The 24,003-nt window shown below is 37.8% G+C and overlaps 1 protein-coding gene across 7 annotated transcripts in view; it reads right to left on the minus strand.

Moving 5' to 3' along the window:
* MACROD2 (mono-ADP ribosylhydrolase 2) overlaps positions 1–24,003 on the minus strand; it is an 862,160-nt gene that overhangs the window by 575,784 nt on the left and 262,373 nt on the right. For 4 of the 7 annotated variants that reach the window (XM_027453320.3, XM_013099839.4, XM_072035277.1 and 1 more), the window contains one exon: positions 8,639–8,746. The exons of the other annotated variants lie outside the window; for them this stretch is intronic. In XM_027453320.3, the coding sequence (XP_027309121.2) occupies positions 8,639–8,746 (108 nt within the window). The remainder of the gene's footprint in view (positions 1–8,638; positions 8,747–24,003) is intronic. 7 annotated transcript variants of the gene reach the window in all.

The raw sequence follows: 24,003 nt of genomic DNA on the forward strand, positions 1-24,003 counted from the left end.
CAGTGTCAGCAGTTCACATCTCTAGGGATGGCAAAGGATGGGATTTGGGACTGGAGTTATGTTTGGAATCTGCCTTTGGCCATCCAAGAAATCACCACAGAAATAAAAAAAGAAGTCACAAGCTTTAAGAAATAACGAAACGGATATGGTGTTATTGTGCTATCAACATCTCTGTTAATATGGCATGGTTCATTTGGTCCTCCCAACATGGTTTCTTGCAGTATGATCCTGGCCCCCTTGTTGCTTCAGCTTTTTCCTTCCGAGCACAATGAACAAAATGATGGTCTTCCCCATGCCTACCCTGTGCTCAGTCCAACGTGAAAAGTCATTCCGCACGATGGTATTTTACACGTATCTGTACAGCAAAACAAATGCAATTTAGCATTTGCTAGACTTCTCTTCCATGTTAGGTAAATTACACTTTTGTTTCCTCCAATAAGCAATGAAACAGAAGTGACACTAACCCCGATAATATCTACCTTTTAAAATCATACCCACTGAAACCAACATTACACTTCCAACTTAGAAATACCTAAAATTTCAGACTGAACTGACCGTCTGAGTTGTATTTGCTTCACATGCACAGTTTTCTTTTCAGCCCCAGTGACTCTCTCACCCCCCTCTTTATGTGGCAGTTATGGCTCTGAGCAACAGGAATTTAGCCTGGTGTACCATCCAGGATGAAACACCACTACATGCTGAACCTTTTTAGCAGTGACAACTAGCCTGTGTAACACTGTTAGGGTAAAAGATGCAGCTGCGTAACATGTAGAGCACTAAGAAATTTTTGCTGTTGTAAGAAAGTGGCCCAAGAGGCCAAGCAGCAAGTCACGACACTGTCATTTTGCACTGATTTTACAGAAAGGATGTCCAAATACTGCAATGGTGAATGATACACTCATGCTCTCAAGCCCAAAAGACAAAACAGAAATTGGTTATTAGTGAAAATTGACTGTAAAGAGAGAATTTAAAAATAGAATTTGAAAGCAAAATGTATGGGGAGAAATTAAGATTTTTAGCAATGCTATATCAAATAACATAGCAAATGTAATGGTGAAAGTGTTATGGTTACGTTACGGAAAATATTATGGTGAAATAACATAGCAAATGTTATGGTGAAATGTCTCAAACGTAACCTGCAGACAGATCTCACTTTCACTTACACAGAGATTACCTTTCCAGAAATCAGGTATTTCACTGAATTACCTTCCCTACTCTCCTGTCTTCTGTGTTTACTGCAGCTTGAAACGTGTACAAGTACCATAGGAACAGCATCAGGAAATAAAATCTATTTTTAATGGGAACTACTTAAATAAAGTTTAAAAATAAAGTACTTATTTTCAAAACTAGATTGCTTAATTTTTAAGGGCTTTGGCTCTGTAGTATACAAGGGTGCTCTAAGATGCATATACCCAAAACCCCGATTCACTTTCAAATTAGTGCTCTCTTAGAAGTATGAATTGCTCCATCTGGAAGTGATTAGGGTTCCAAGGATGTGCAGCATTAAGAAATTTAACTTACTGAAGTACTTCTTTTTTAATAAGCTCTTCAATTTAAAAATAAGAATAGTTGAAAAAAAAAAAAAAAAAACCCTCCTTCCTAGTACAGCTGTTCAAGTCACATGAACCACTTTATTCATTTAATATCCTGACAGGGGTGGGGGAAGGAATTATGTTAAGCTGACAGTAACAATTGTAATAGCAACGATCTAAGGGTGCCACTGTACAGAACAGAAAGTCAGATACTTGACCTAAAATGTTTCGTGTATTTCTCTGTGCTCAGTTACCAGGCTAGCCCCTCTCACAGCTACCACCCAGATGCTTCCCATTTTCATTGGAATATCTTGCAGAAAAAGGCTGGGACAATGTTTACACCTACCATGAGCATTTGATCGATCTACATTGCATATGTAACTTGCAGACAAGTAGTAATAAACATACTCATTGTGAGCAAGATACAAAGGGTAATATTTCAAGCACAGAAATCAAGTTGCACTTCACAGGGTCAGGGACTGATGCATGCTGACACGTAAGATTGCTTTTTCCTCTTAAAAAGCAGGGAGGAAAAAAAAAAGGACTTACTAACTTTGTCACTTGTCACCAGTCTTGCCAGATTGTTATTTGAAGCCAGACCCAAAAAAAGTGCTGGGTATCTTCCAACTGGAAGAACCCACCGAAGCACATCCTCGACAAAGGGCACGAACGAACAGCAAACAGGGACAAACAGTGCAACACACAATCAAAGAGGTCACTGTTGACTGAGCACTTTTTCTAGAGATCCATTTTTCCTCTGTCAGAAATATACGGTCTGTTTTCATGACTTCCCAATTTTGCCACAGTTTCCCAAAAGGACCACTACAAAAGAGATTCTCTCTAACATCTGAAAACTCATTCTGGAATATGCCCAAAATGGCATTCAAAGGTTCAATATCTCAGGCCACAAATTAAAACAGAGTTACTCATTTTATCTTCTGCTGGGAACTTCCTCCTGACTTTCCTGCTCTCTCTGAAACTTTTTGATGAATATTTTTTAGATGTTTTAGGGAGCACTGACAGAAGGGAAGTTAAAAGTTAGTATTTGACAATGGGAATGTTGGCACTTTTCAGGTTAAAAGCTCTTTGTGATTATGAAGGGCTGAGATGTTAAAGTAAGAGAAGCTAATTTCTCTGGGGAACATGAAAATTAAAATATATTTCTAACTTGAATGAACTGACATGCATCATCAGTTGTATTTTCAATTAAGGTTCTGCAATGTTGATTAATTCACTCATTTGAAAACAATTTACATACAAGATGGTCGGGGAAGTGGAATGTTGCCCTGGGGGAACTCAACAGAGTGTCAGGGATCAAAGTTGGAAAGCAAATTGACATAGTTGGGGAGCTTTCAGTAGAGTGATAGTGGTGGCTGAAGATCACAGCAGTCAGATGAATGCGTTTTGCTAAGAAGATAGTTAGTGCCATCACTGAAGATTTAATCCTTCAGATTTTTCAAACACGCAGCCTTGTACTTTAAACCATCAAAAAAAAAAAAAAAGCCAGCCATCAGTCTAGGGAAATGTTTGGATACTTACATGGAAACTAGCTTTAGATTTGCCTTAATGAATGTGAGAGTGTGCGCATCACCTTCACCTAGTGAAATTATTTTCTTGTTTAAAATACAATACAACCTTTGCCAGCTGACTCCAGAAAAAAAAAATAAATCGATTTTCTGTCTATATGCAGTTGTTAGACATAACCAGGAATATTAATGAGAAATTGATCTATTTATAAATAAATGATTAAATTACCAGTAACTGTTATAGCATCTCAATGGGACTCCCCAAGTTAGATTTCAGTTTGCTATGTTTAAATTGAAAAAACATTTCCAATATCAATCAATCACATGGTCTCTTTGAATTCTTTAGAAAAATCAGAGATGTAGCATCTGAATAAATTAATGTAGCAAACATTTTAAAAGGAAATGAACCAATTATAAAATTTACTCACAAAGCCAAAAAATCATGCCAAGACTGTTGGTTTCACACCTCCCACGAAAGGAAATGTTTAGTAAAGTAAAAACCACGTATTACATATAAGCTAAATCAATGTCAAAGAGAAACAAAAAAATCAGTAAATATTAGTTTGAACTTAAGAGACAAACCATGAAATGTGAAACCATGTGTTGTTTTTTTTTAATCCATTTCATAACGAACAGTTAAAAGTGCCCGTCACCAGCTGTTGCTGGAAAGCTGTCAGTTCATTTTTAAATAGAGATGTCAAAGGTCTGCAAACCTGTTATTGAACAAGACTGAAAAGCATATGACTATGAACAACTGAAAAACACTGAGGTGATGGGGTTAGGTGCAGGGACACATGATTTTAGACAACCTTTTGGCTTGCCATGTGCTTTGAAACTCAGTCCTCTGGAGCTTTCAAGGCTCTACTGTTACACCAGTCATAGATAAATTCAGGACCACAAAGCATACCTCGGCCTCTCTGCTAGAGGGGCTCCTAATGAATTAAGAATGGGAATGTCAGTGCAAAAATGAAAACTTATGCTGTACATCTCTAGAGGTAAAAGCAGACCTAAGTCTAATGTCAAATGCAACACACCACTGCTCTAATAAGACACTCTCTGAATAGAACGCATCCATTAAAAGACCATCAAGTTACTGCAACGTACATAGACATTAAAACTCTTATCCACTCTGACCAAAAATACAGGCCTTTACTGTTTAAATGTTTTTTTCCTATGACAATGTGAGTTTACTTTTAATAACATCATTGACAATCTAACTCTCTGATGTGGCTACTCTAAAGCAGACAGCTGCATTTACGTAGAAGTTTTCCGTGCGCCAATATATGGCACAGGAAGCAAAAAATCTCTGCATGGTTTAGAAATCTCATGCCACAAACTATTGTGCTTGGGCAAAAAGAGTGCTAAACATCCAGCCTGATGTAAAGAAAAAAATGTTGAAAAGATCTTCTTCAAATGAGTAACAAATAATACTGTGTGCAATCATTAACAGAAATCAAGGCTAAGTTTCCCCCACCTGCTAATTTAGCAATGGCATCAAAGGCTCATTAATGCAGGCAGCGAGGAGCATATGTTCCCTTCTACAGCAGGGGAAAAAAAAATACGAAAGAGACAAATGCATGAAATGCTGAAACAAATTGTAACATCTCATGCCACTGGTATCACGCGGACAAGCTAATAAAGCAAAACCGCAGTGAGGTGTGGCTAAGCCGGGTGTCAGCTGGGGGCCCTTCTGCTCAGTCCTTGCATTTGTGCCGTGTCCTTTCTGCAGCGCTCACGCGTGGGCCGACATGCGGAATAGGGACGACGGCATTACGCTGTCACTTGCCCTCTCCAAAAAGAGCCAATAAATCACACTGGTCACCGGCTGTCCTCAAATACTGACTTCCATTTGTATGGTGAGCATATGGAGGTGCAGACATCTGCTGGGACACCGGTTGCTAACGTGGTGTTTTGTTTTTTTTTGCCAATAGGTCACTCTATGCATCTAAATTCTCATTGGAAAGGTATTCAGAGGATTGAAGAAGTACCTTTTTTTGTTTTTCTGTGGATGGCTTGGTTGGTTTTCCATTTGTGTTGGAGGTTTATTTTGGCATGCGTGTGATTTTTATATATACATAGGTTAGCAATCCAGAGCTTGTATCACTTACTAGGAATGTTCAGCAACCATTGTGAACTACTGAGGTATTTCTTGCTTTCTGATCAACCAGTCTTACTGAAACACATAAATTTAAGTAGCCCGTCTTTAAATATACAACCTCACACATAAATTTAAGTAGCCCATCTTTAAATATACAAACCCATCTTATGACCAAACACAACACAAAGCTCTTCAAAAAAGTAATGTAGTCCAAAGCATGCTTAAATCATGAAAACTCCAGCACTTAATGAGTGCAGAACCCACCAGATTATCCAAAAGGCTAACTGGACAGCCATGAAGAGTGCACAGATTAGGAAATGCACTGCCAAGAGATGGCAGGTAAAAGTAATAAACTATGCTGGTGTTATCAGTATCTTGCACATTCTCGACGTCTCCGAAGGCGCAGCAGGATATTTCCTGTGCAGAGTGATGGATGACTACATGAGAGCCGTGCAGAAGGGATGCTGTTACAGATGCCGTCACAAAGACCTTGGTTGCTGAGTTTAAACTGCGGGAATTCAGGACATTTGGTCTTGAACTCTCTTGTTCAAATCAAAGCGTGCAAGCTGAAAAGGCAGTGATCGCGCATCTGTAAAACCTTCTTCTCTGTGTGGACTGCTCTTAACTGTCCCCCCGTGCAAGGGAAGGGCTAGATGAGCTGAGAAAACCAATTCAGCAGAAACCCAAAAGCAAAACATCTTTCCAATTAAAAAAAAAAAAAAGGGAGTTGATGGAGGTGTCCATCTATTGGCAGCTCTGACCCTGAACCCCCCATTTTTAATGCTGTTTTCTTCATGTTGTTGATAGTGCCAGCAATAATCATTGCTACTGTCTTTCTCCAGTCAGCTTTGCAGGATCAGGGGCTGTACTAGTCATATCCCCAGGCATGGATCTCTCCCACGGCAAGAATTTAAAGGAGAAAAAATAATGAAGAGCAAAATACCATCATACGTAAGTTTTAGAAGGAAAATATGGGTGGCTCTGTAAAACTGATGATACTTTTATCTTTCTCATGTGATGAAGGCAAGATGACTATAAAAGACAGAAACAAAAGACGGTGTACTGCAAATCTGTACTTAAATAAAAAGCAGAGAGCAAGCAGTTGCATACCTGGACACAAACCCTAAGTAAGGCAATGAAACATAGCTACACCACAATTGCTATTTTCAGATTATTTGTTTCTAGGAAAGCATAAGAAAGAGTTAAAACCCATTTGACAAAATCCTGCATAACCGGAGAACTGTAAGGATCCTTCTGTAAAAACATCAAAACCATCCCACTACTAGAAGAGCATACGTTTTTAAAAGTTGCATTAGGCAATGAAAAGAATACGTCCTTTTCCCTTCAGCAGGCCTATTTATATGCCTAAAATTAAACACATGCCTAATAATTAAGCATGATTAGGTTCCAATTACTTCGTTTGTGCTTCTTTAGAGCTTCTTTCATTTCATTCTAGCTGCATCAAAATGTGAAAACCGGAGCTGTGAATGGCTGAGATTGACTGCCATCGGTTTCAGACACATTTCAGCCCACCCTGAAAAATGTAAGCTTCCTGTCATACGCTGTCAGTAAAACTCATGTCTTCCAAACAACAGTTCTGAGAACAGAGCTTACATGACACCTTTAGATTTTACATTTTGTTTGACATCTACCATTTGTGAGAAATGGCATTTTATATCCACTTTCCATCCTGTCTGTCCCCATCACCACCACCACCACCAAACATAATTGCTTTTACTATAAATATCTGACAGTGCTAGTGAAAGTAATATAGAGTAAGATTTAGAAAGCTCTTTTTGACTGCCTAATAGATTTGTTATATAAGTGCAAATCTTCTTCTACTGTTAGTGTTAAGTAGTTTCTTTCCTACAAAAAAAAAAAAAAAAAAAAGAGGAATAAATCATCTTTCACAAGTGGATAGCACAGACTGAGCAGGGAAAAAAATAACTCTTGTACTTAAAGTACATTCAAGAAGTCAGCTTATCATCAGGCTGCACGCGACATATTTGCAAGTTTTATCTCTGAGATTTAATATTAATGTCCTTTTTATTAATTTTTTATTTGAACCTATACTAAATTTGGCAGGTAGAGTACATCCACTAAACAAGAGGAAGAAGAATCAGGTTTGCCCAGGTAAACCCTACTATTTTCTGACTCAAACATTCATTAAAGCAGGAAATAACTGACATGATGCATCAGCTGCTGTGGAAAACTACTCCTGATGAATGTTCAATTTACTGAGTGAATCTTAAAACTATTCCAGAGCTGCCAATAGTAACTGAATGGCAAGCATTGACAAAAGAAAGGAAAAATCAATCGATCTATAACGACATAATCAGAAGTAAATCTTTTATTAAAAAGAAAATGAGCAAATCAAACAGATGTTCACTTTAAAAGATAAACATTCCAACAGTTATAATTTATAGGTATAATTCAAATTATGTGTGTTATTCAGAGTACCAAAGAGCTTCCAAATTAAAATCACAGGAATATCTTCCTATAAAAATCAATGTGGTTATATTAAACTGGAAAGGAGGATCTACGTGTGTTTGTTTATTTATTTATTTATTTATTTTTTATTATTATTATTTTTAAACCAAAAGCCTTTTTCTCAGTTTTCTTTATCTACTTCTTTCATAGTGGAGAAGACATGGGATTCAGGATGGCTGTTCACAAGCTGCCAATAGTTACTTCTTTGTGCTTTTGCAAAAGTTCACCTATGTACAACATATCTTGCTAAACTCAGTGAAGAACAGGATCTCAGCCCAAAGGGCCCACCTTACCCCCAAGTTCGTGAGAAACTGTGAAGTCCCGAAGCAGCAGCAGGACTGATGTGTATCTGGTGATTTCTCACGTGATTACGCAAAAGCTTACGGAGGAGGAAACACAATTTCACAATCGCTGTCGAAGTTCAGGAATAGCTGACAGCAACCGCAGCCCATGCTTAGAGCAGTACCCCGAAGTGGAAATGAGCCCCCAGAGAGGCAGAGCAAATGTGGAAACGTGGGGACTCATCCTCTCCCCTCACTCCCCAAGGGGCAGCCGGGTCCCTTTTCCTTAGAGAAGGGCAGGAGGGCCTCCAGGACCCCCCTTTTCACTCCAGCCCTTACTCCCAGCCTGGCATCCACTCCTGCCCCCCCGCTCTACCCCAGGACCATCCAGTCCAGCCCAGCGAATTACTGGAGGAGCCAGCCTGAACGTGATGGTAGCTTGCCACTGGAGCTCACGGGACAGCTTGTACCTCTCAGAGCTGCCACTTCCTAACATCAAGAAGTAATTAGTCTAAGTTGACTTCCATCACAGAGCGAACAGTTTACCAACAGTTACTACATAGTATTATGTTAGAAATTGTACATGCTCACTGCTCTGGAGAGATGCCTAAGGCATTAACTCTCAGTAGTACTTTCAGTGGGGATGTATATGAGGGCATGTACGCCTGGCAGTAAGGGATTGCACAATGATTTCCATAAACAGAATCTTACGCATAGAGTTTTCCATCCTGGTGAACTCAAGTTTTCCACGTTTGGTCTCAGATAGAAGCAGAATTGCTCTAAATACTTTGGGAACTGCTCCCATCTCAAATCCATCACCTAGGAGAGAAACAGGAGCCTGATTTCACCATGTTTGTTCTCTTCCAAGATTTACTTCAGCATGTTGGTACTTTCTCCATTTTTATCTTTATCTTCTGGTTCTTCATTTCAGAAAATATTCACTGAGGCAGGGTTTACTCTGTTTCCAGAAATACGTAAGACTCATGACATAAGGTTGAAAGGCACCAAGCAAAGGAAAGTATCAGTCACGCACATCAACTGAAGTCTTCCTTTTACAATCTGACATTATCTACCTAGGCTGAAATACAACCTGTGTTTCCTTCTATACATTGGAAAGCAAAACAAAAGCTCAAACATGCACATTAAATAGCTATCAAGAGGAAAATCCATACTGTGCAAGTGACAAGTTTCTCTAACAAAAGCATCTACAACAGCAAAATGCAGGAAATGCCAGGCCCTTCCTTCAAATATCTACAGAAAAGGTTAAGGAATACAAAAGGAAATTAAAAAATAATAATAATAAAAAAAGGAAAAAAGAAAAGGGAAGAAATATTAGCACAGAACAGCACATGCTAAGAGTGCAAAGTGTGTTAATTAGTATATTGTAATGACTTCTGACAGCTTCACTTAATGCCTTTTCATCATCATACTGTTTCAATTACGCATTCTCCACTTCACGCATTAAAACCAGCTTCACTATTATTTTTCACCTGCTGCTTCGGTATTAGGTTTGAGCATTTACGTCTTTCAAGAAAATCATTTTATTTTCCAGAAGTTAATCACTGATTCCCTCAGTAAACACTAGGGAAAAAAATTCCTGCGCTCTGTGAAAGCATAAAAGGAAAACAAAGGGAATGTTATAATGTGGGATGCTCTGTTACCTCCAGTGCCCTGTGATCCGCCATGCTTCACAAAGCCCTTGGTTAGGAGCCAGTCATGCAGCTCGGGGTTGGAGCACGTTAGTGCAGAAACCTGAAAGCTGGACGAACTTTCCCTGAATATTGAAAGAATGATGAAGCGGCCTGGCTGTTTTAAGCCATTAGCTCAGCTATTAAACATGAAAATAAGCATTAAAACAAACGACCGAAAGTTTGATCGACTCGCAATATAAATTAAAAGGCAAAGCTAGCTATTCCATTACTAATGACCTGCTGGGGAAATATGTACCTTCCTTTTTCCTTAAGCTCATGCCTTGAAGAATTACAAATAAGGGAATCCAGAATGAATTGATAAATGGGTCTAAGCCTCTCCAGTATTTTAACATGCTGGATTATTTCCTATTCCCACTGAAACGGGGCATAATGAAGACCAACAGAGCACCTTGCTCCTCTCCTTGAAAGACCAAGCAGCACGCCACTATGACCAAGGCAAGCAGTGCCTGCCGGGGGCAGAATGTGAACACATTCAATGAGCACAGCTCCCGGCAGATCACTCTAGCTGCTCACAGAAGCGGGCTCTGACAAGAGACCTGAGACGTAATGAATGGGTCTCCTCCTACGCATGCCTCTGAGCTCACTCTAGGGAGAGGCAGCAAGGGGAGGACTACGATTGCCTCCGGGAAACAATCTTTCCCATCCCAAACTTCATGGGACACACCCTATTCTCCAGTCATGGTATGGGTGGAAGATTTTTTTCCATGCACTCACAGATTGCTCTGTTCCAACAAGTTTGGTACATTCTCCCTCCAATCCACTCCGGAAAGCTGCCAAGAACTTGCAAAGCAAGTTGAGATTTTCAGCAGAGCTCTAGAGGTACCCAGAGCCTTGCAGGATCTGGTGGTCAGAAAACCACCACAGGCGGAGAAGTGTTACACAGGGCAAATAATTTGAATCATTTAATGATAGTTTACCATTCTGCAATTATACCCATACTTGGAACCACTTCACCACTCATTTTATAAAACAATCACATAATAAGAAAACTCTGACACAGAGCCACAAAACAAACTCCTTCAAGTTTTCATGCAGCAACTCATTGCCCAGTTACTTCTCTTCCTTCTACATCTTGCTGAATTTAAATACTGAAATAGCACGGAGGCAATGATTTGGCCTGAATTCCAAATCTGGTCAAAGTTCTAAATTCATCTTCTTCTCTACCCTTCTTCCCCCACAGCATAATGCTTTAAGCCCTTAATTAAAGTTTTTATGGCTATGGTGACACTCCCAGGACATAAAACTGTATACATGGCGTTTTAAGAGCAATATCTTTCATCAGGCAATGCACTGCATTTAGAAGTAGCAGCAACCTTTTTATTTATTTATTTATTTATTTATTTATTTTGAGAGGCATTTTAATGTTGGTAACGATGATTGATTCTGGACTGAGCTTTCAGATCCAGGCACCTTCTAAACAACACTCTTCAGGCTTCATGGTGCCCTTTTTTTTAACCTAAAGAATTATTTAGCGGCCAAATCTTCCCAGGTGCCTAGCACCCACACACTTGTTCCACAGTCTCTCTGAAAAGGCATCTAGTAAGATCCTAAATCAGCACCGGAGCGCTTAGAATTAGTATGTACTAACAGATTTAGGCAATAAAGTTTTAAGCTACGGAAGCTTATTATTTCCATCTTTAAAATCTATTCATGTAAGTGCAGCCACCTTCTAATTCAGAGCAGAAGATTTGAGATTTAAATGTAGGTTTCCTTCAAGTGAATTTAACACAAAAAGTGACAGGAACTGGAATATGGCTCTTTTGTGATTCGAAGAAAAAGAAATGAAAGAATAGAAGCAGCAAACAAATTACAAGACCTGTCAACCTTGTTAGATATTGTGTTGGGAGCAGGAGGGATGAATAGAGACTTCCCACTTCTATGCCTATCACAAACAAATGAAAATATATGCATGGTTTTGAATAAGGTATTTAGGAAATGACAGATAACTCTTGGGAAGGCAAGTTTGCCTTCCTGCTGAGAAAATAACATATCTCAATAACACTACTTTCTTTCAAATTCCTCAGGACATAGGGCAATTTTAATTTATTTTGACTGCTTATTCCGTGTTGACAATCTGAATTGGTAACCTCTTATATTCTACTGTAGGAAGCAGTCTTAAATGTGACAGCTCAATCTGTAAAGAAAAAATACTTTCAAAATTATACATCTCTTAACAAACCATCTTCTCCCAGCTATTCCAGCCTTAATTCCAGCATTCAAGCTTTGTGTTTGTTTTTCGCCACAAGGAGGGCATTTCATTCCAGAATGTTATCCTTTCCGTAATTTTAGAATTACACAGAGTAACCATGTGTCTGGGTAACCCCAGAAAAAAATGAGACAAAAAAAAAAAAGGCAAATTATTTGAATGACAGAAATAGCTATGCTCCATAAAGATCTGTGCTCATTTACGTATGTGAAAAATTCCTTCTGTAAAGATTTTCCTTACTGGAAGAACATGATCATATGCTACATGAATATATGTAATTTTAGTGCTATCTACAATATCAAAATAATTTACTCAGCACATTTAACTCTACAGCAACAAACTTCACATAAAGGGTACAAGGTAGAGAAAGAAAACCAATCTCTGCTTGCATAACTAAGGATCATCACTGCCACAACCTAAGCCACTGTTTTAAATTTCACAAGAAATTCTGCAAACTATATTAAACTCCTTAAAAGGATTTCCAAGCCAAAATTTTCCACCCCCACTTTGTTCAGGTGCCTGAAGCGACGTAAGAGGGGAAATTGAAATTTCTTGGTCTTAGACATTCCAAACAACACGCACCATTCCTCTCGACGAAGAGGCTTTTTATTTTTGAATTTCTCCATTCCTTTCTCTAAGTAGAAAAAGCGTACCCTACTATTTGCTCACTATTGTCAAGTAATCTGAAAAGTATAGGAATGTAAAATTAAAGCTCTAACAAAACTGACATAAGCTTCAAAAATCATTCCACATCATTTGAAGTTTCCTGCTTCACTAAGTTTTATTGTTCTCCGGTTTAGTTAATCTTCTGATATGTTGAGGTCATTGTTCCATGTATTTTTGAGGTTTATACTTATGCAGGAATGTAGGAATGGTTGTGTAGGTAACTCTGAAATCAATCCCATTAGAAAAAAAAAAAAAAAAAAAAAAAAAGAGTAGATGCCAAGACTTCTCCCTTACAAAGATAAAATGTAAATGCTCCACAGAAAGTGAAAACAGCTCCTCAGGGAATTGTCAGGAACTGGGCAAAAGAGCAATGCAAACGTTTGCTAGTCAAGTAGAAACTTGAAGAAAGAAAACTGGGAGTGCTTGTGAGAGCAGAGCAGCATTGCCAGCATGGTGTGGTAATAGAGAAAGCCTATGCCTGGTTCACTGACCTTGCATGTTGATGTAATGTCAATAGGAAAGAGGAAAATAAAGAAAGAAAAGGAAATAGATAAAAATCTGTACATATAAAGTGTATCCCTTTTATTCCTAAGTTTTTAGTGCATTCCATGAGTCTTCAGAAACATCAGGATAAGCCAGCTACTAATGAAGGGCAAAGTGCTGTCAGTTTTCAAGCTGACTTGACTGAGTTTAGCAAGGACGTGAGGGAGAAACAGAGTTTAACAACACTTCTCGCTGCTCCTAAAAAGAGAGCTACCTCAATAGGAACCATAATTTAACCTTCTTCCCTTTGGAAAGCTTTTCTCAAGAAAACACATTAAAGTGAAGAAGGAAAACCATTTGCTCTTCTCTTTATCAGTTTATTAGTTAAGATTGAATTCTCCATACATTACAAATATGTTCAGAATGCAGATCCTAATAAATGAAGTATGACTGATATTCAGGAAAAAACAAACAAACAAACAGTAGGATGCATCACTGATCCACCTCAATTCCCTTTACATTTTTAAATTTTAATATCATTTAACAAAATATGAAAATGTTAAAGAGTGTTCATCTGGAAGAGGAAAACAGAAGGATAAATGTATCACAGTCTCTTTAATCCAAATATTTTCTTTAAAATAAATTCAATTTTCAAGCTTCATTTGCAATCTCATTTGCACAGAGTTGCCAAAATGATTAGCCCAAATGAACTCCCTAAACATGAAGGTGAAATCTCCCAGACAGTGATACAGCAGGAGATTAGAACACCTGCAGACATCCACTCTGCCACAAGAGAGTTTCTTTTTACTTGGAATTACCCTCAAATGAATACCTTCAAACATAACTGTACAAAAGAAAAGATCTCGCAATCCCTGGTTACACAGAAACCTCGCATTTTAAAGACTGAAGAAATGCATGCCGTTTCAGACTAAAAGCTAAGAAACAAAGAAGTCTCTCTAGCTTTCAAAAACTATGAGCACTGAAAAAAGGAGAAAAGGATGATTTGTACCAAGGTCTCAAGATACTTTTAACAAAATAACTAACATGAGTGATATTACAGTATGCAAGGTAAGGAAATATTTGTTCAGAACACCAGCTGAACACTTAATTCTCGATGAAGACCGCCAACTCAAGCATCTGAAAGCATGTATTGTTGTTGTTGTTGTTTTAATGAAACTGATAATTTCATAGATATTGTGTATATTATAAGACTGATAGCAGATCAGAGGTTGGACTCGATGATCTTGAGGTCTCTTCCAACCTAGAAATTCTGTGATTCTGTGATTCAGATAAAAGTCATCTCATGAGAGTAACAAATGCCTTAATAAAGAAGGATTTTCTCACCCATCAAATCATCACATGCCATCTACTGCTGTTGATTATAGCATTTATTTGGTCAAGTATTTACAAGTTAAAACTCTGTGTGTTTAATCATAGAGTCTGGCCTGTTATAAAGCATTATGTCTTAAGACTGTATTTGATCAAAAGGCAAGCATAGACTAGTTTTTGCAACTTTGAGAAATTGCAATCAGACATTTCTCAACATCTGATAGGAAGGAAGCAGAAGAAATACATTTTAAAACGTGTTTGGTTCATTCAATGATATACAAACAACTGTTTAAGAGTTATGAGTGTTAATAATGAAGGGGTATTCCCTGTATGTATAGAAAAAAGCACTGCACATACCATGTGCCTTACCTCTTTATACCGCATCACCTCATGCAATAAAAAGCAATGTCAATCACATTTGTAATGCATATATTAAAACAAGGTACATAACCAAGACAAAAAAAATGCAGTATCTTTAGTTATTTTTACTCCAATTTTATTGTGAATTAACTGCAGCCTGAACTAATGTTTTGGTTAAGATGAGCAAGGAATACATCCAGAAAAAATGGAAATGCTTTGGCCTAGTTACACAGATACCTAATGTATGAGGACAGTTTCCTTTTTGCTCGTTTTGAGGTTGACAGTTATTTCAATCTCAAACACTACTCTTAATGTTGAAAGGAATGAGCCATCAATCTTAATAAAAAACAGCTGGACTTTAATGAAATCCAAGATCTAGGCCCAACTTTGTACTCAAGAGGAAGTGTTCCTTTCATGCCATAAAGAAAGAGAGGAAAACACTAAAATCAAGAAGGAGTTCACACCAAACAGAAGCAAGCTGGACAATGAATGGAAAATGAAAAACAGCCACAAAAGGCTGAAGGATGGCTGGGAAAACACTAAAATGGTCAAGGATGCTCTGTCAGTCTCTGAAAATATACACTAAAAATATGGAGATCACCACTAACAGTGACTGGCCAAGAAAGTGCTGTAGGGGGGGGATGTTTGAAGAAGTATGAAAACACAGAGGTATGGATAACATACTTGCCAGGCACAGCATTTAGATAAGAGATGCTCTAGTTAAATCTGTTACTTTTATGCCTGCCATTTTGTCAATTTGGAGGTTAAAAGTGAAGAATATAATGGATGATGGGCTTGGAACCAAATCACAGCTCCTGCTGTTGGGCATCCAACTACTGTAAGCAAGTAGGGCTGTTTTTATTTTTTTAAAACAATGGTAGGTAAATACATTGTTTTCCAAACATCAACAGCACACGTCCATGACAATGTCTCCAATAAAATACACATTAATCTAAATGAGCATTTGCACTAGTTTGTATTAAGGGTAGCTTGGAGCTAATAGTTAAATTAAGGCTAAGAATCAAAGAAACACATTGAATTCCTCTGCCATAGGCAGGGAGATATCTTTGACAGGTTGGACAATGTGGAGAAGTGAGGAAAGTGTGGGAACAGAACAACCACATGTACCACATGTGGCCAAAAATGGCTCTAGCGAGAGGTGACAGCCTTAGAGGCATTTGTTTCAGAGCAGGGTTCAGTGCAACTGGCCCTGCCCAAATCTCTCCTAGTTTGAAAGCCACTGAATCAACCACTTAAAGACTGGGCAGATTAGGAAATAAAACAGTGACTTACCACACCTGCATCTAATACAAATCCCCTTTTATTTAATGAACTAAGATTCATAGGAGGACCTAGATTTGATAAAGGTCACAGAGCCTTTTGCTTATACGCTTATACTTCAAATCCAACCCTGAGAGCCAGTGACAGAAAATCATTACCAACTGATGCCCGTTCAGCAAATTAGCTGAAATGCACTGATACTTTTAAATTCAAGGTATACTTTTTAAGCACAGAATATTCCAAAAACTGAATAAAATATTTTCCTCTCTCGTTAAAAAAAAAAAAAGTCAACCTAATTCAGACTTGGAAAATTTCCCTTTCCTGTCATGCCACCCCACATGTCCTAATGTGGGTTACACGCAGGGTTTTGTTTTTATTATTATTATTTTTTTTTAAACAGGTGCTTCAAGTCTGCACCCCTGCAGGCATGAGCACAGCTCTGAGTGATCTGGGGGAAGAAAGGGAATGGCAGGTAAAGGAGCTCTGCAGCTACGTCTTCCTACAGCACAGGAGCACGCGACACCGGACAGCACTGCTGTGTGTGAAAAGGTCAAAGACCCCGAAGCTCTTTGCTGTATGACGGGAGGGCTTGTCCCAACTTAGAGAATTTCCTCCAGATCATGCTGTGTCTGCCATACAGGGGATTTATGCATTTATGCTGTCCTAGATTCTTATTCATAATTATTCGGCCCCTAAAAAATTGTTACTGAAAAAAAAAATAAGGACCAAGACAAGTCCCCTCACATTTTTGGACTTACCCTCTATGCATGATCACAAGAGATCCCCTGACCCATGAACTAACTGCTCTTTTTGATAAACCATCTGGTGGGAAAGCTAACTAAAGCATTGTCTAAAATCAACAACAATAGGAAAGGGAAAGAATAAGATGAAATCTGACTGATTTTACAGACTATAAAGTCTTAAAAACTGCATTAATTTGACAAAAAGTGTCTGGGGAACTTACATACTTGTATATTTAATTTTCTTTTTTTTCTTTTTTCTTTTTTTTTTTTTTAAAGACAGAAGAACCCATATATCCCAACTGCATAATTAAAGTTCCACAATGAAAGAAGACTCACGGATCCGTAGCTTCAACAGGACATGTGAGCATCTGTCAGGATGACAGACCTCTGACATGGATCTTCTGCCTGTTCTCCAGCGCCTTTGAATTCCCCATGGGGGGGAACTTGCGTGCAGGTTTTCTTGGTTTCCACCTTAATTACTCCTGTAGTGGCTCAGTGGCATTTCAGTTAATCAAACAAGATTTGGATTTTCTATGACTTCGCAGTACGGGGTGCCCCATACCAAGCCCAACAAAGAGCAGGACAGGCCAGTGCCATGCTACAGCTAATTCTACTCATGGGCATGAGATGGTGAGGAAGGCAAGGACAACACTGAGAGCATTTTTGTCATAACCGCTGTAAAAATGTTAACCCAATAGGGTTTTTCTGTTGTTCTGCTTTTTTTTTTTTTTCCTGGTTGTTGTTGTCTTATTTTTCCATTTGTAATCCGTAGGGATATATCAGTCTTGGCTAAAAACAATTTTTGTGTTGAATGTAGCCTCCATTTATGTATGGTCCCAAAGCAATACAGATCCTTGAACAGTAAATCAGAAGAAGAGGAGTTTTACGGCCTGCAAAAATCCTTCAGTAATGGGGAATTCTAGCAGTGACGGAGAGATGGTTTTAATTTACTTTTTTTTAAAGTTCTGGCAAATCTTTCAAAGACAAAATTCATTTTCTGAAGTTGTCTTTCATTGCCAAATACAAGATTCTGATTTAAAATGACTTGCTTTGTGCCTTTGTTTATGTTCACTCTCTAAACTGAAAGAAATCCAACAATATTCATGGCTCCCTAGTCAATTTTGCGTTAACTTCACTTTCAGCTTCTCATGAATAGGGCTTTATTACAACAAATTAATTTTAAATGAACATTCTTCCCTGGAAACATTTCTGTTCCATTTTGTGAAAAAGTTGTTTTAAACAAGATTACACCTTTGACAGGATTACACCTGACACAAATGCAATCTTTTATGTGAATGAATTGTGATTTTCAGAACTGCAGGCTTTCAGAGCGTATTATATTACATTATTTTGCTATCCATGACACCTCTCAATGTCTCAGGGGGGTTTTCCCTCTCTGCTTCATGTAACATCTGCGGAGTTCCCCCCGTTCTGTGGAGAGAATTAAAAATGAATAATGTGGTTGTTAAAACACCGAGTTTCAATGAGAAACTGTTTCCTCCTTCGTGTTCATGGGTACTTCAAACAGTTCAGAGTCTTGATGACCTGCTGTTTACAGCTTGCAGGCTATGAGAAATTAAACAATATTCTTACTGTATTCTTACTTTCTAAAAAGCAACCCACATGTTTTAATTCTAACATGAAGACTGTATAAAATTATACTGAAAGAATAGTAAGGAAGTTAAAAGATAAATGTGATCCCGACAGACACAAATATAATTAGATATCAAAAGGGGTTATTTTTAGTGTCACAAAACATTTTGCATTTATGAATTTATTTATTTATAAGCCTGGAAAGGCCTTGGAAACTTACCAAGTATTTTTATTGAAAACTAAATAGGAAGCTTACTTAGCAGTGTGCAGTGATGTATCATACACACACTCTTTTGGCCACGTAAAGTCAAAAAAATAGTCGGACATTTTCTGTCCATCTAGTAGATCAGTCAAAAATATAACAGAATTCAGACCACTGTGTCTGAGGTTTGAGGGAACTCACTTGCCAAGGAGACAGAAGAGAGATTTGTAGCATGACAAATAGCTACCAGGAGTATGTAAAGAAGATGTAATTCAAAGTTGGTGACAGTTGTTTAATTAACACTTTCTTCTGGCTTCTTACTGTGTAAATTATATTATACAAATTACACTCACCCACAAACCAGCATGTGGGCAGAAGCAGCTATAAAAAAAAGTTTTCAGTGAAAGTACTGTACCTTGCATTAATACACTTTCTTCATAAACCTGGTCCTAGGACTGTAACATTTGCAAGCCACAGAAAGTTGTAAATGTTCTGCAACACTAATGATGCAAGTGCACAGACAATACAGACACATACATAGGTGTACAGATGTATAGCTGTAGAAACATATAGCAAGATCAGCGTATCCCCCTGCTTGGTTGTCCTTAAATTTGTAAAAAGGTACAACATCATGAATGCTAAATTAAGAATTTCCATAAACATTATCAAAAACTCACAAATAGCAGAGAAGGAAGCAAGATTCTGAGAAGTCTAAGAAAATGAGAAATAAAACTAACATATCCTCTTCAACTTGTACCAAATATTTCAAACATAAAACGAAAACCAGAATCAGTGGGTGAAAATGTTGTAGAGGAAAGGGGGATGCTATGAAAATGCTAAGAAACAAAGAAACAAAAAATAGGGAGCTAAGTTTGCTTTAAAAATACCCGTGATTCAGATCCCCATGCTCAAATATAAAACATCCTGGATGAAAGCATATTTTCACGAGCAGTGAAACGGCATCTATAGCATGTAAAATGATGCCTTTTTTTTTTTTTTTTAAACGACTATCTGGTTAATCAGTATTTAGACTATTCACTGCAGCAATTAAAATGATATTTATGCCCTGCAGTCTCACACCTGATGTCTTCCTCCTGAAGAGAAATGTTTCAAATGTTTGACCTCAATTTTGACAAACTAATGGTCACTAAAGTGTGTTTTGGTCTGTGCATTTAGTTTATGCAAAACAGCCTCAGGATTCCTCTCTGCTGGGTGAAACAAGGACCTTTTAAAAACCACTGCACGTAACCTTCCCATCCTATCCACTTTAGACTGACTGAAAGGAATTAGATTACAGGTAAAGAACTCCTCTTGAAACAATCCAACTTTTCCTCTGTAAGATCCATTCAAGAATACAACCCAAAAAAAATAAATATAGAATGAGTGGCTTTCAACTTCAAGTTAACAACAAGGTTTGAGAATGAATGAAGCATCAATAATAACAATAAAAACAAAATCAGAGCACCTTTCATTCCTCTGATAATACTTTTGCTTTATTTCAGAATAGTAGAATGGAAATAGCTGTGTCCTTACTTATTAACTATGATCCCGTTATTTCCATTTGCAAATAATTTGTCGTATTTTTGTCTGAGAAATATGCAGACACAGCACAAAAAGGAATACTATACTTTGCTCAAGAGAAACAAAATTAGGCTGTACTGTTTTTAAAACATTCCAGCTACAATAACACAATTATAATTAATCTGAAGAAATGATATGAAGTTAATGACCTCCAAGAGGCTACAATTTTAAACCTTTTTCCTACCCCAGGGAGATGGAGGATCAGCAGTTAGTGTTCCAATTCAAGCCCCGAGCCTGTGCCAACATATTTTATAAGCTAAACCCAGGTTTGGGAGACAGGCCGCATATTTTTCAGAGACTAAACCAGCATAAATCACAAAGTGCCAGCACACTATGAGGTTAATGTTGTGTTTTACTACAGTAAGCAATTTCTATCACCATTTAAAATGAGACAAGCAAAATTCAGGCAGACAAAATCTCATGCATCAAAGATTAATTTTTCAAGTACTGAGTGTAGGCTTTGGCTACTGAGGGAACGTATTAGAGTGGGAGCAGCAGCAAGCACTGCAGTTAAAGGAGCATAAACATCTCCATTATAACCCATTATAACCCTTCTCCTTGTCAGCTGACTGTAACTATCAGAAAAATTGTTTATTTTTCTGCTACACATTTGACTTTTTATTATTATTTGGGTAAAAAGGATCAACTATGTCCAAGTACAGAGGAAATAAAATATATCAGCGCCAAAATGTCTGAGGAATGACTACCAGCCACTGGTGTGGTAAGGCAAGTTCCAGTGAAAATTACTTTTGACTGAAAGAAGAAACATTTAAACAGCACCTTACGCATAAATCAAGCATTAGGAGTCTGTTTTCATCTTGTAAGCTGCTCTCTGTTTCATTGATGAGGTCTCCTGAAGGTGAACCCAAGGCCCGTAGAGGCTGGCACCAGGGAGCTGCAGTACAAAACTGGGTGCTCCTTGCATCGCCACAACATGCTCCGTTCAGTGACCACTTTCAGTAACACCAAGAACTAAACCTTTTCCGAAACAGTACGTGTCCAGAGCTACAGAAACAAGGCCAAGAGGGGAAGCTCACAGCATCGGGTTTCTGCTGCCCGCCACTTCATGATATTGGCACACACCTTACAAGCCAATGGTGGACCCAGCTACTGAGCAAACGGTTCAGTCCTCTAATTTTGTCTGTGCCCACTCCTGCCCCAGAGTTCAGTGTTCACTGACAGAACTGTAGCAACCTATGCCCAGAAGAAGACAATTTAGATTTAGCATAAAAGATCAATAGTAAAACCTTTCCTTTAGCCACAATGCATACATTTGTTAACTGAACAATTTGATGTGAAATGAGGGTTTCCAACATTACGTGCAGTAGGTTAACCACAGCATGACACTACATCGAGCACTAACAAATGCACACCAGCCCATTCACGGATTAAATTTTAAAGAATCTATCCATTAGAAACTGTACATGATCTAGGCTCAAATCCAAGGCAAAGACTATATACTCTCATGATGGAAGATTCTTGCTGATTCATATGCATACTTTTCAATTGGTAGCTACAGAACTTGTCCCTTTTCTACTGAAACTGATGGCAGACTGAGGACTTGGAAGAGAAGGTGATGCTTGAGCTCATTTAGTCAAAGTTGGTAACTATATTCCCCATGAATGTATCTCTTCCTCTGTGTGAGTGTGTGTGTGTATATGCAGAAGGGAGAGACAAGCCATTGAGCTTTACAATACACCATTAAATTCTCTAAAATCTAAATAGGTTCTAGGACTGAAGAAGTAATCGTTAACGTTTCCCTTCCAACACATTTACAGCATATGCAATGTATCCTAGTGTTAATGGCAAATATAGCAGGTCATTAAGATGACTGGAACCAATTAGACCAAATTAAAACACAATAAAGACATCACTGCACTTACTTTCAAAATCATTATAAAATACATAAACTGAGCTTACAGAAATACCTTTGAAAACCAGACATAACTCAGAAGAAAAAAGAAAAGCACAAATACATAGCAAGTGGTTTAGTTAATCATAAAAAAAAAAAAGTCTAAACAACAAAAAATATCACTCAATGACAAGGGGTCTTGGACCTTTGATTATTAAGAACTTGCTTTGCCCTAGTTTCAATTTTGGTGTACAAATTTAAGCAAAGATAAAGATTTTAGAAATACTGAAAATGGGTATCAAACAGCTGCTTCAGGAACTACCTTTCTAGAGCTTTTTTGGGCTAAATCTTTTTTTCAGCAAGTGTCACACAGTCTGGGCACAATGGTGAAAACAATGTGATGCTACTCAGCTAAGGCAAAAAGTATAAAGACATCGCTCCTTGGAAAAAATCCTAATATTTAAGAAGCTTCGATTATATTCACGATTGTGTCACCCTCTGCTTCTCAGTAGTCTCTTTCACCTGAAATTTCATCAAACTTCAGTCTAGTTATGCATTCCGTGGCACACCTGTTTTCACTGAGCTACTGAAAAGCAATGGTGGGTAAAGATCCAGAACCTTATCTAGCAAGGAAATATTAGCCCACTTAGTTGTCTCCAAGCAATTCTGTCTTTTGGCTGGTCACATGTTGGTTGCTTTTAATGCCTTCCTTTTTAATTCACAGACTTAATTTTAAATTCCCTTAACAAGCTCTTTCAAAAAATAAAAAAAAATAAAAACATGAAAAGATAATGTTTTTTCTGCATATCATAACAACACAGAAGAAAGTATCTTTGTCCTGCACATCAAAAATTTAGAATCATTTGAAGAAAATTTTAGATATTATTAAATCAAACAAGGGTTGGTTTGAAGGTAAACAAAGTTATTTATGGAATCCCATGAATTCATATAATATGCTTAAATGCTGTGCTCCATTTTTGCAACTGATCACCTTTGGAGTACTGGAGTACAGTACTTGGAGTTCCATTGCTGCATAATCAACCTTTTAATTACAGATCTGGAAGCAGTCTCCAAGCAAATACAGAGAGATTTAAATTCTGTACCTTTACAGCCTTACTTTAAAATAATACCTTCTAAATGCTCATCTTTTAAATACTGAAAAATTATGCCTATATAACAGTAGTGCACTTTTTAATCTCTACTTTTAATCTCCACTTTCTAATCTGATTAAACAAATCGAAAGGCTGATTCTTCCTACTGTGTTTAATACTAGCTCTCCCACTAACTACTTATTTCACAGCAGGAACAGTCTTTGAGAGCACATGCACATTATTACTCCAGATTGATCTACACAGTGACTTTGGACCAGGCGACTGTGCTCTATACGGCATTTCCCAGTGGACACTGCTTGTAGTACTCAAAATATCAAACAGAAAAATTTGTTCAAAATACTAAGGCTTTATTAACAACATAAAACAATGAAACTGCCTAGCATATCCAGCAAGGTGCTTGCACTGAAAGTCAAACTTTCAGATTTAATTTACCAGTCATTGGCTCTGTCCCATATTAGAGGCCATAACATTTTATTTTCCTAGGTTTGGGGGTTTTATTATCAAACGTTTTCCATAAAAAGAAAGAAAAGATTACGAGAAATATTAACAACAGAAGAAAGTTATTTTGGGTGGCCCTTTCTTGCCAAGGACAGGGTACCACTTACCTGTTTTGGATGTTGTTACCATGTCTTCAATTGGTTTTAAACCCATTTAACACCTTGTAGAATGGGACTGTATTTTTTAATGTGTTCTGACAGGCTCTTTTTTATGGCAGACATCTACAAGCAGGTAACAAGCCATGAGGCTGTTATGGACCCTTGGCTCCAGCTATAAACACAATTCACATTCAGACCATTTTCTGCCAGTAGAGCCAGCTGAGACTATTAATCAAATGAGAAAGAAAACAAGCATTTGTAGCGCTCGACACAGATACTGTTCATCTGCTATCAATGATATCAGAGCACTGCTCAGTGTTTGAGGACCAGTTGTACAATATTTACAACGAACTTTTCTTT

The sequence above is a fragment of the Anas platyrhynchos genome, chromosome 3, assembly GCF_047663525.1.
Source record: "Anas platyrhynchos isolate ZD024472 breed Pekin duck chromosome 3, IASCAAS_PekinDuck_T2T, whole genome shotgun sequence".
Taxonomy (NCBI): domain Eukaryota; kingdom Metazoa; phylum Chordata; class Aves; order Anseriformes; family Anatidae; genus Anas; species Anas platyrhynchos.